The sequence below is a fragment of the Lolium perenne genome, chromosome 7 (genome assembly GCF_019359855.2).
Source record: "Lolium perenne isolate Kyuss_39 chromosome 7, Kyuss_2.0, whole genome shotgun sequence".
Classification (NCBI taxonomy): domain Eukaryota; kingdom Viridiplantae; phylum Streptophyta; class Magnoliopsida; order Poales; family Poaceae; genus Lolium; species Lolium perenne.
The window spans coordinates 34,425,394-34,438,250 of NC_067250.2; the positions used below are offsets into that span (position 1 = coordinate 34,425,394).

Sequence of the window (12,857 nt, forward strand, 5' to 3'; positions counted from 1 at the left end):
AATATTGTAAAGACTTTGTATCTTGTGTGTGATAATCAATAAAGCTCAAGCTTTCCTTATTGAGATATTGTAATAATTTATTCCTATTCTATTATTATTTGAATTTTAACTCTATTTCTATTTCAATAATGATTTAAATATTCAATGTCTTATTTAATTTCAAATATTCAGATGTGAATATCAATTCAAATTGATTCCCCTTTCAAAACCCTAATTGAAAAGAGGTCATGTCTAAATTTATCGCACTCTCGAAACCCTAATCCCTAAATGGTATCGTGAGAGAAACTTTATCCCTCTTAGGTTTTTATGCAAATAAGCACGATTTTTGTTTCCAATTTTGCGATGAAATGCACATCTCTTTCCTAATTCTACCCCAGAACTGTCTGGAAACCTGGGGTGTTACACAACCAAACAGGGCACTATCCAATTTAACTTAGTCTATGATTTGTAATATCTCAAAGGCCCACTTAACCCGCTCTTTCATGGCAAGAGGTGTGAAATTTTGTAGCCTCACATTGCTAGTTTATAAGGAGTAAGAGCATCCCCAGCCGTGTCCGAAGATATAAAACTGTGTCCAGCCGCATGTCCCAAAAATCGTTTCCACCCGACACGGCCAATACCGTGTCCGGCCTCCCAAGGTCATCCCCGCTCCACACGGGATGGGCTGGTTGCGCCGGACACAACTCAGTGACGACGTGGCACATGGTATACCATCCTTCTCATTGACACAACCACAAGAGGGCAGCTTTCCATAATGGCGGTGACGGCTCCCGAGGCGGAGGCAGGTGAGACATCTTGTCAGCGTATCGCCTTCCCAATGCGGTGTTGTCGTTAATGCATACCGCTACTTCTCGCCCCTTCCTTTTCGCTTCCCGTCATTTCCCGCATTGTCTTAAGCTAAAAAAAAGCCCCCTCCCCCCGCATGATGAACCTCCCACTCTCCTCCGCCGTTCTCCTCCGCTCCTAGACAAAGCCATGTAGCCACAATGTTGCATCGCTGCATCACCAACCATTCGATGTTGGGCCGCAAAGGTTGTACACCATCGGCAGCCCGAGCCCTTCCCTACAGACGACATGAAAGAGCCGGCGAACCCGGAGCAGACGGCTGTCCTCGCGTTGTGCCAGTCTCTGCGTGAGCTTAGGGACGCGACCCGTAACTGAGAGGAGCTGAACGAGGACATCTCCGCTATGTCATCGAGATCTCCTTCGAGCATGCACCGATGGAGGAGTATGGACGCCTCATCATCGCCCCAGAGCGACAGAGGAGCCAAGGCCACCACCCACGAAGCAACGTGTGTCGCCTAGAACGAGGAGTCGCTTGAGGCGGCGTAGCTGAAGGGCCAGCGTCACGTGGAAGCTCCAGCGATGCGGCACCGACAGATGTGTGAAGCAAGGGGGCATGAGTCTGCAGTTCGGGCGGTGAGGCGGGTGTGGGCGCAACAGGCCAAGGGGGAAAACGACAGCAAGACTCGGTCGTTGCGCGCCCTGAAGCACGACGAGTGGCTAGGTTTTAGTTAAAGTTTAGCCCTTTTCATTCAACTCTGTAATATATAACAAAATTTGAGTGAAAGGTTTTATTTCTATCGAATTTGAAGTGTTTTCGTACAAGGCGCTTGGGGGAGGCTAGGAATAGGCGTGCCTCAAACACGACACCACGTGGCGGCGTCCTCCAGTCCCACGAAGAGTACACCCATACCGTCGTACTGATCCTTTGCTTAAACAATATTCCTAATACGCCTTTCATCCCACCAGAACTATTTATGATTTATCAAAATTTAGATATATCTAAATTAGTATCTATATACAAATCTCACACAACTCCACATGCATATCAAGAACTTTCCGGAAGCGCTGAAACCTTGACCAGACTGACCACCCGTTCACCCGAGTGGGATCATTTGGCTAAACGATGGAGAAGTTGGGCATAAAATAGGAGGCAGTCCGATACGGCCACTGCCTCATCTGTGCGTCGTCGCGTTGCCCATGGCATCCGATCACATGTCTGACTAGAGCCGGGAAAGCCGTAAACACGTGAGAAACCTACCAAGAGTACACCCATACCGTCGTACTGCCCCTCTGCTCAGACCACGGGCCAATTGCTCTATGGCTTTTATGTTGCCCGTCTACTGACCAGTGTGCATGGGCGTCTTCGAGTACAAACATGCTGCAGCCTGCGATGCAGAGCCTCCCCCATTAGGATGATGCTGACAGAGCACTCAGAGCTGAACAATTCTGGTTGCCTGAAAAAATAAACTCATCTAATTTTGAAAAAGTATAGACCCCTGTGATATTACTACTACCGTAGTCTTATTTTCGTTAGAAACATTTTTGCAATGTTATTATTTTAAATGTTTTAACAGTTTGTCAAGAAAACTAACAGAAAAGTTACAGATTTTAGACAAAAATCGCCTATTTATGGACAGAAGAAAATTGCCCTAACATTCTCATAGAATGCAACAGAAAAATGAGAAAGATACTCCATGCTACCGTTCTTCCGAACAGGGTCTGGTTCACCAAACACAACACCGAAGCATGCAGGTGGCTGACATCAAAACCAGTATGGAGCTCCCATGACAAACAAGTGCAAGAAAAGTTTCACGAGAGAAAAGGGAATGTTTCAAACACATATATATGTACCAGTGCTGTCTTCGACAAAAGTGTTGATTAAGCGAAGGTGCTCAAAAGTACACAGCAGTATCTTGTCTGCTGAAACGAAAAATAGAGGGTACATGTTTCAAGATATCCCAGCCAAAGAGGTTGAGGGAAAAATGTTGATTTCAACTCCACTTCAACTTGGGGGGACATCAACACTTCAAACATATATATTTACACAATGGAAACATGAGCAATGGTACAACTTCCAAAGAATAATACACTACCTACATTCTTTCTTTTCTTTTAAGAAAATAGAACAATGCCTATCTACTCGCATCTAGAAGAAATAATAACAGATGAACTGGTGGACCAGAATAGTTACACTTCACTAAAGGACTACTTGGATCTTGAATGGTATTACTCCGTGAGATCATATATCGGAAGTAGTATGCTAGTGGCAATATTTCATATCTGATGCCATCATGCAGCTTGGGTGTAGTGATAAATCATTTGGCAATATCATTAGTACCAAAAAGCCTCTCCCTGATCAACCCACTGCATGAAACTTCCGGATAACCCATGAGCCTCAATCTCTGGAGTGTGACCACTGGCACCAATATCAGCTGAAACATTCACATCAGGAGTGCTTCCGGCTCTTGACCTGCTCAGTAACACAAATATAGTGAGGAAGGATAGAAGAATTTTCTAGATATCAATGCTCAGCTTCATGGACATTTAGGGATAGTAGGCCCATTGCAAATAAAGTAGTAGGCCCATTGCAAATAAAGTCAGAAAGGATTTACAGTCTAGAATCGGCCCATGTGGCCCAAAACTCATATACCAAAAGTCTAGTACAAACAAGAGATCTACAGATTGTGTTCAAATGGACAATTTAAGCAAGCTGTGTTCCAACTTTAATTCTTAGTGATAAATGTAGAATAACTTTAAAGAAATTCATGTTATCAAATTTTGTGTGCATGATTGCATGTGTACAAATACAACAAATAAAAGGCTAGGTACATGGAAACACATAGAAATAGGTTAAAAAGGGAAAAGCAGGGCAGTAGGAACAACCTTTCATTTTCTGAAGGTGAAAGCCAGTCGAGATCAAGGAAATTTGAATCCCCAGAACCGTTGCAGTAGTCAAGCTCACAGCTCGCATACTTAATGCGTGACACTGTAGGAGTATAACTGCGGTTGTTTTCAAGAGAAAAGATAAATTTGATATCATAAGTGTCAAATTTTAATTTCTGTTAAACGCCAGTATGCTATTCACAGAATATGAAAAGGTGAAGTTTCAGAATCAGACCAACCTTGACTTTGACACTGCATTATTAGAGGTACATAAAATTTCATGTACTGAACCAGACCGGCAGTTTGGAGGTTGTAGCTCATTTTTTAAATCACTAAATCCTGATGCTGAAATTCCATTTTGACCGTTGCTGGACATCGATGTGTTGCTTTTACGAAGAATGCTACCATCTGATCTTGCCCTTTTCATCAATTTACTGTGACAAATATACAACAACTCAGACAATTGATAAGATAGATTTTATTGATCTGCAAAATGCATCCAAGGATAAAATTTGTATATTTTCTTCAAACAGGGTGGTCCTGAGATGACATGGGATCATGGAAACACCATGCAAAGTTATACAGTACCCATGTTTTCAAGAATATAGACTACCCCCTCTATTTCAGGACATAGAAACTGGCAAACCTAGTACACAAGGATTAGAATAATATTCATAAGAAAAAGTAGCAAGTGTTACCCGTACAAAAAAAAAAGAGACAACTAAAAACTCATTGTTCTGTTCTAATTCTATAAGCACAGGCGCAACTAGCTATATGCAATGGATGGAGTACTTTGATTTCTATTTGGCCATTAACTATTTAACTGTGATAACAAAAGATAATTGCCCTATACTATAACAGCATTGAGATACCATAGTACCATAGACATTACAGGTTTAAAGACATTCTGTTTAAATTAGAGAATTTAAAATGGTAACAATCAAACTCTGCTGGTCAGAACTTTTGAAGTGAAGGATGCAGTGCTAAGTCAACATCCACTCGTCTAAAAATTATTTCTGGTCTCATATTCTCATGCAAACATTACTGGCCAGTTCTAGTTATGGAGTTATCTGTGGGTAAGGACCAACAAATAAATGCACTAATATTTTTTTACCGCTATGTGTAAACCAGATTGGGGGTACATTGCTCTTCTAGTTTAACCAAATGGAAAAACTTTATGTAATGGTCTTGTCAAACGTAGTCGAGAAAACCCAATATCGAAAGCTTACCTCGTATTGTCATCAAGGACATTCTCCCCAGCAACAGACTCTGGCTCCCAAGGTGCAGATTTGCCCTGATGCGGCTGACAGTGTCCCAAAAATCTACAATTTTAAGAAGGCAAACACAACAAGTATAACAAAATTAGTACATACTATTTCCTATTCGAGGTATATAAGCAGTGTTTAGTGAAAAATGAGCTTGACCGAACATACAAATTTATTGCTGCCTGTTTGTAAGCATCCATATATGCATTACTGTAGTATCGTTGTAGTGTCCTGAAGAACTCCTGAGACTGAATAGCAAACTTAAGGTGCCCTCTCTTTGCAGAGAATATCTGTACATAAAAGATAAAAATCATATGTAAGCTCAATCCGAAAAGAGCACAATGAACAGCTCAACATGAAGAAAACACGTCATATTGGGCCTTTGGAGACTCATGAATCAGCAAAAATTCGCGAACGGCTGCCTTTTTTCAGTCCTCGAGCAACAGGTTAGTGGTTGGTCAACTTACGTCACACCCAACTTAATAAACAAATTCTCATATGCCGCTAGTCCTCCATACGAAAATAAAAAAATCAAACTGGGTTAGGCCCACTTTTCAATTTATTTTTTTGAAACAAATGCACTGTTATGTAGTTGTCGTGATGCAACTGGTTCCATTTGAAAATTAAACCTTAAAACAAACAGATGTTTATCTAAGGAGCAAAACTAGACTAATCATAGAACAACTAATGCAGTATAAGCACTGCCATTTTAATCAAGAGTTTTTCTATTATTGGAGTGAAGGAACTGCACGGACTTAACACTGAATACTGAAACAAGATACCAGTATGCCACAATAAAAAAAAATGATACCAGAAGAACAGAAAAATGACACTGAGGTGTAGTAGTACCTTATTATGTGCAGCCGAACCACCATATTGTAAAGCAAGTGTGTCGCCCATCCGCTCATAAAAATGCATCAAATGGTGGGCGAGGGGGGAGTCCAAATCATGCTCTGGGGATTCTACAGCACCAAGTGCATGCAGCTGGTGTCCAAGAGAAGCTAAACCATAGGCATACTGAGCAACGTTTGTGCGGTCTAAACAATCTATACAGTTTGTGCGCAAGACACCCTTTTGTAATTTTGGAGGCTTTACTGGCATAGGTCCATTGTTACTGACTACATGTTCTGGAATTTCATTAGTGGAGGTATCAGAACTGACACGGGTATCTTCTTGGGAAATGTCATCATTATTATTGATACAGTCCACATTGTCACCATCATGGTTGTCATCACACGCACCAAGGCCACAGCCATTGTTCCTATAAGGTGGGAAATGGAATATTAGAAGGAAAAAAATGCAAACAAAAAAAACCTTTGTATTAAAGCAGTATGTTGTTCATGAGATAGAAGACAAAATAATTTCAGATTAAAAAGTGAACACCGGTACAAAATAAGAAATACTTACAATGGAGCATGTAAATTAAGGGAGCTCCCAGGTGTTTGATCCGAGGAAACTTGACAGTAGAAGAATTCTGTCAAGTTCAGTGCTTCAGATGCCACTTTCATCAGTACTTGAAGGGCATCTATAGTTTTGCTGGAATAGTAGTTGCCTTAGTAATGCATGTCAAAAACATCTAATAAAACACAACTGAAAGGAAGTACAAATAATCAATACCTTTGAGTGCTTTTACTAAGATCCCAATGTAAAAATTTCAAATGATTTTCTCCTGGTAGACCATTATTTATAATCTTTATTGCTTTATCGAATTCTTGACGAAGTGTAGACTCCCGTGGTCTCCTCTCTCGTGTCTTTAAAACATAGAAGCAAGAAAGAAGGTAAGAGCATGAGCTATTAAAGTAACCTTCAACCAGAAAAGGTGAAGGTATCCAAAACTAAACTTTGATCCTCAGTTTCTATTGTAAATAACTTGTAATATTTTTTAAAAAACCTCACAAGATTATAATATACGGTATTCACATGCTTGAGAAGTTGAGATAGTGCATCCACGTGTTCTACATTATCTAAAAGTAGCTAAAATCTGAAATAATCACAATACTAATGCTATGTATATATATCATGTCAAAAAGATTCAAATCCAACGTCGGAAGAAAAAAAAACCAGTGCTGACAGTGACAAGTCCATTTCACAGCCGAATTTGAATGAGCAACTATTCACATCTCGATTTGTCTTCTGTTGTCCAAATCTTCCTTTTGAAGTCGACTTGTGTAGCGATACATGTTGTGTCTATTTTCTCTCAGTTTGTCCTCAATAAAAGGAGGCTCCCAGATATTAGTCAACCTAATCCAAACATATGTCCTTTGCCTCAATGACAATGGCGCACCACCTTACTTCATAAAAGCAAAAGGTGTTTACCGTAGTACAAACTCGGATCCAATACATTTACTAGAATCAGTCACATGCATGGAATACTTCAATGGGTAGACGAATAGATCGTTTAGTCAAAAAAGTAAGTTAAGTGCACACACTCAATGATGTCACCCTTTTTTAAAGGGAGAAGTACAGTCTATAGAGAAAGCATACATCATAAGCATTTACGACATGATAGCACTGTGAGGCTTACCTTAATCAAGTTTAAGATAATGATAGGATTTCCATATCTCCTCCTAAGATTTTCAAAATGAAGTCTGGTAGCTTCGTAATTATTGTCCTTCTCATGCACTGAAAGAACGAGTGCATTAAAATAACTGAATGATATACATGCATCAAAGAAGGATTCCAATACTTACATATGATATCTGGCTTAATATTGAGCTTTGATGTCTCCTGGGACCAGAATAGAGGAATCGAACCCCTGTTCTGCACAACAGAACTGATTTGCCTAGGTCCAAGTGTGTCTTCATAAACAATTTGCTCAGTCTCAACGTCATTTGCTACTCTGCCCTCCTCATTCACACCTCTCTTTAAATACCTGTTCAAAAACAAATGGCGACATCAAGCAATGATGTAATGATCCACATCTCCTTTCGAATCAGATTCATCCACATTAGATAAAAAACTAACAGTAAAAGGTCATCATAATGCCTCGATCGTAATGGCGACATAAAGGGTTTGATAAGTGCGAACCTGGTTCCAGCATAATGCCTCGATCGTCTAGCAATGAGTGTCAACATAATGTCCTTGCCAGAAACTGTGACTTTATCCTTGAATTAAAGAAGACAAATCAAATAATTATCTACCATAAAATGGTGCCCAAAGGAGAACTTGAAAAAAGGAAAGTTATTTAACCCTACAGTAAGCATATTGTTCTGTCTACTTTAGATTATGTTTTCTCATAAGAATAAAATTAATTCACACCCGATGCATATCTTATAAGGGGTAAAACATGCGAAGCGGAAATATAAATTTCCCCATCGTATAATTGTATATTAATATTTGTAGTCTCTCCTCTTTACTGTCATATGATTTTAGAACTTTTAACCGTGGATAAATCTGGGCATAGTTTGGTTTTAAACTGGGCAAACCATCAGCCCAACCCGCACCACACCGTATAGACGGTTTCGGCCGGCATCGCCGTAGTGAACTGTCCAAACCACAAGAAAATATTCTTAGCTGGTTTGATACAGTTTGGACCCAACAAAACCGACCAAACCGCCGTCAGTAAAACAGGTAAGTACCGATGTTAGCTGGCTTCCTTGGGCATGCATGTATAAGAAGTTCCGCACAGCTACGCACTCTATTCGTTGTGATGGGCCCGGCTGTCTCTGTTCGGGGGCCCAGGTCACCTGTCCGCCACTTCGTTACGATGGACTTGAGTCTGGAGCATGGGGCTATTATATTCACTCGTGCACGGGCATACAGCGCGCAGGATACAGCAAGCTCAGCATGCATGCAGCGGAGATCGGACGGAAACTGGTGTGAAACCGCTGACACCGTATAACCAGTAGAGACCACACCGACGTATCATCTTATTTCTGAACAGTTTAAACCAGACCAGACCAGCTAAAACCGTAGCCAACGGTCCAGGTTGAGGAAACTGTACAACCCGTGTTAACCCGGGATTGCCCAGGGTTAACCGTGGAAAACAAGGTTGACGAACATAGTACTGTTACTGGCCTAGCCGCCTAGGATAAGAAAATTAAGTAAAACACGACCTCACCAAATAGTAGAAGAAATGAAGAAAATAAAAAGGGAGAATAATTAATGGTCCAATATCTGTAAGATGATGTGGACAGTACTTGAGAGAAAGGGTCAGGTTTATGGATGCAGTCTACCATCCATAGACACAAAATTCTGTTGGGGAATACCACACACTAAAAGAGATCATTTCATAGGGCTATATATACCTGTTTAAAAAAACCATAGACTAATGCAACAGTCCATCGGGTACTTTTCAGAACGTTACGAAACCCTCGTGTTAGATATTCATTCCATACGAACATTGTATCATATAGGTCCCACCCTTCCTGTGGATCACTAAAATTCTTCTGGAAACTTCTCATGATATGGTACGAGTGGCTGAAAAAAAAGTCCTTCCTAAGATCTATAGTCTGCAAGAGCTTCTTGTACCTGCACGCATAGTAAATGTCATTTTAAAAGGACACATACAGTACTATTGGTTGTTATAGGAAATAAATAATTAAATGGAAACAAGAATGAAATGCTTCACAAATAAAAAATATTGCCAACAACCAAAAATTGTGAATTGATGTGAAGTCTAGACATCATCGTATAGCCGTATATGGATACATGATACGACATACCTGTTTTCATCCTTGGAATTAAAAAGTGTTGGCCTCGTTTTGGAATTAGATACCTCGATCATTGCCGTCTTAGTAACTTGGTAAACTGGATGGCCAAACATAGCACCAATTTTTCTCTGCTCGGTGATAATTAACATGTAATAAGGCCCAAGGAACTTAATGAAACCTGTAGAGAAAATTTATAGTTGATGCATAGTCATAACACAATAAAGGACTATATTTGGCTGGAATTATTAGCATAGAAAGATGGGACAGTTTACCGATGATTCCACAACAATTTGTAACAAAATTGACTCCACCGGTTGACCTATGCTCTTCATCTAGAACTTTTAGCAGATCAAGATATTCACTCTGTGAGTACATGGTACAGTCCTCATCTATGTTAAGCTCTGATGGCTCCATTCTATCAATCTTAAGTAATCTCCATAATGTTTTGTCAGTGTTAGTTCCAAGAATATAAAATGTCTGCAAAACAGAATTCATAATTTAAGTGAGATGACAAACAACATATCAGAATATGAACGACAATATTCAATAGTGCTTTCAGTAAATTGCAAGTACCCAGAAACCAAATATAGATACTACCAATTTTCGCATGTAATCACATAGAATGATAACGAGCTAGCGAAGATCATTGCATCATGTTTTCATAATGTCAATAAAACTAGTATTGTCACCTTTCCAAAATAGTTGACGATTTAGAACACGTCAGTCAAACTTAACTTTTTTACAGCTAATTAATTAAAAATAGGTTAGTTAAGTTCAAATGGTACTCTCTCCTCCAGGGCCACTACGCATTTCGAGGCAAGACTTTGACGAATATTTTGACCAACAAGATAAGAGTTATATGTCGCCAAAAGTACTACCATTGGATTCATATTTGCAAGCTGTTTTCAGCAAATAACAAATGTCCAGAACGAGAACTTAAATTCACCCAGGAAACCAGCAAATATCCCAAAAACCTCCTAACAAAGAGTAATAATCACACAAAAGCAGCAGCCAGTTTACACTGATAATTTGATTTAGAAAAGAAAAGCTGAAGTTAATTCTGTCTTATAGCACGGAACTGCAAGTAAAAACAAAACACAAGGCTCTCCACCAGGAACCAGAACTGCAACATTAACATCCAAAAAAGCTATTTTGAAACAAGTAAAGCTCCTTCCATTTCCTAAATAGAGAAGAGATGAAGAGAGCGCAACAAGAGAAAACACAATTCCTAATCTCCCGCAGGGGGTGGAACAACACAAACAGACAGGGCTTCCTAAAATGCGTCTCTCCTGCAATAGTCAGTCCCCAGTCCCCACCCAATCAAACCCGAATGGCAACCAGAAGTCGCTCAAAAGGAAGGAATTCTAAATCTCAGCCGTGGCATGGGACGATCCTGAGCAAACCTGAATCACAAACACGCCTAATAATAATGAATTAGCAGAAGAATCGCAATTCCAAATCTCCGGCGTGGCATGAAAAGGCCAAGTCTTTCCGGACTAAACAACCCGATAGAGCTGGGCCAATTCCGTAATCGCGCGCCCGTGCTAAGCTCGCAACGTCCTAACAAAGAGTAATAATAATCACACAAAAACAGCAGCCAGTTTACACTGATAATTTGATTTAGAAAAGAAAAGCTGAAGTTAAATCTGTGTTATAGCACGGAACTGCAAGTAAAAACAAAACACAAAGCTCTCCTCCTGGAACCAGAAGTGCAACATTAACATCCAAAAGCTATTTTGAAACAAGGAAAGTTCCTTCCATTTCCTAAATAGAGAAGAGATGAATAGAGCGCAACAAGAAAAAACACAATTCCTAATCTCCGAGTGGAACAACACAAACAGACTCATGCAATAGTCAGTCCCCACCGATCAAACCCGAATCACAACCAGAAGTCGCTCGAAAGGAAGGCATTCTAAATCTCAGCCGTGGCATGGGACGATCCTGACCACGCCTGATTCACAAACACGCCTAATAATAATGAATTAACAGCAGAATCGCAATTCCAAATCGCCGGCGTGGCATGGAAAGGCCAAGTCTTTCCGGACAAAACAACCCGATAGAGGTCGGCCAATTCCGTAATCACGCGCCCGTGCAAAGCTCGCAGCGTCGCCGAATCAATCAACCAGCAGGAACAACGAAACGAAAATGAATGAAGGAGCACGCCACAGCAAAGCGCGCACGAGGCGGCGCATTGTGGCTTGGATTGGAGGAGCTCACCGAGTCGGCCTGGTACAGCTCGAAGCTCTCGAGGCAGGTGTCGACCTCCGCCGGAGCAGCCATGGCTCTCCGAATCCCCGACGCTGGCGGGCTCAACAACCCCAACCTCGCATCCGCCGGCGCCAGCAGATCAGAGCCCCGCTGGCCCTCGCAGGGACCCTATATCCACGCCCGGCAGCTTGAGGTAGAGCATTCCCCCGGGAACCCCGCGCGGATCACAGCGGCGCCGCCCGCGAGGCCGAGCCCCAGGCCACGAGGTCTCCTGCGGGGAATGGCCGCGCCCTCCAGCTGGGATCCGGTGAGCTCGGGAGCGATCGCGGCGAGCTGGCAGGGCCGGAGGAAATCTCTGGTGGGAGGAGGAGGAGGCGGAGGCCGTGAATGGAGGCAGCAAGAGGGGATTATTTTTCGCCTCTCCTTTTTCTTTCTTTGCTCTGTTGTGTTAAAAATCCGTGACGGAGGGTGATGAGCTGCTCTCGTGTTATTGGGTCCTGCTTCTTTCTCATTTTCTATTTATTCTTTCTGCTGGTTTTGGTGTCGTACTGCATGTAGGATTACTATATTTTTTTGTCTATTGTTTTGTAGAAACTTTCGTTCAGCTTGTGGTGATGTGTTGTCTCTATCTGTTTTATAATTGCATTGCTGTTACTACTGTGAGCTTCTTCATTTGTGTTTATAATTTCCCCCAAAGGCCGGGGGAAAGCCATTTCAATTGTTGATTCATGATGTGGTCTAAGAATCAAAGAATGTACTTTTAGGTGGAACACTAATTACAATAAGAGATGGCAAAATTGATAGGAAAATATATAGTGGTGTGTACATGATTTCTAGTTTAGTCCCATAATAACAAAAATAAAATGCAAGTGTGTGCATTATTGGCCATTGGAACGGAGTAGTGATTCATAATGTAGTTTTATTTTTAGATAGTGTCATGTAATAATGAGTTGATGATTGGTGCCGAAAGCCTGGCACTCCATCTGCCTGCCATTGCTGATACGGCCGGGCGAGTTGGACAACCCAGCGGACGATTCCAACGCCGGCGATGGTCAAAGGTCTG

At 41.3% G+C, this 12,857-nt stretch overlaps 1 protein-coding gene across 1 annotated transcript; it reads right to left on the reverse strand.

Annotated features, from left to right (window-relative positions):
• Nucleotides 1-2,613: 2,613 nt before the first annotated feature.
• On the reverse strand, nucleotides 2,614-12,254 carry LOC127317858 (phosphoinositide phosphatase SAC3). Its single transcript, XM_051348457.2, has 15 exons — nucleotides 11,804-12,254; nucleotides 9,859-10,063; nucleotides 9,599-9,764; nucleotides 9,182-9,404; nucleotides 7,962-8,038; nucleotides 7,625-7,806; nucleotides 7,459-7,556; nucleotides 6,552-6,685; nucleotides 6,342-6,470; nucleotides 5,784-6,195; nucleotides 5,103-5,224; nucleotides 4,899-4,991; nucleotides 3,909-4,103; nucleotides 3,670-3,786; nucleotides 2,614-3,256 (listed from the first exon to the last, which is right to left on the reverse strand). The coding sequence occupies exons 1-15, from the start codon at nucleotides 11,864-11,866 to the stop codon at nucleotides 3,118-3,120; spliced, it is 2,355 nt and encodes a 784-aa protein (XP_051204417.1). The 5' UTR covers nucleotides 11,867-12,254; the 3' UTR covers nucleotides 2,614-3,117.
• Between the last annotated feature and the right edge of the window lie 603 nt (nucleotides 12,255-12,857).

Coding starts and splice junctions, on each gene's coding strand:
- LOC127317858 (XM_051348457.2), bottom strand. CDS start 11,866: ATGGCTGCTCCGGCGGAGGTCGACACCTGCCTCGAGAGCTTCGAGCTG. Junction 6,686..7,458: donor TTATCTTAAACTTGATTAAG/GTAAGCCTCACA, acceptor TATGTTTTAAAG/ACACGAGAGAGGAGACCACG. Junction 3,787..3,908: donor AATGCAGTGTCAAAGTCAAG/GTTGGTCTGATT, acceptor AAACAACCGCAG/TTATACTCCTACAGTGTCAC.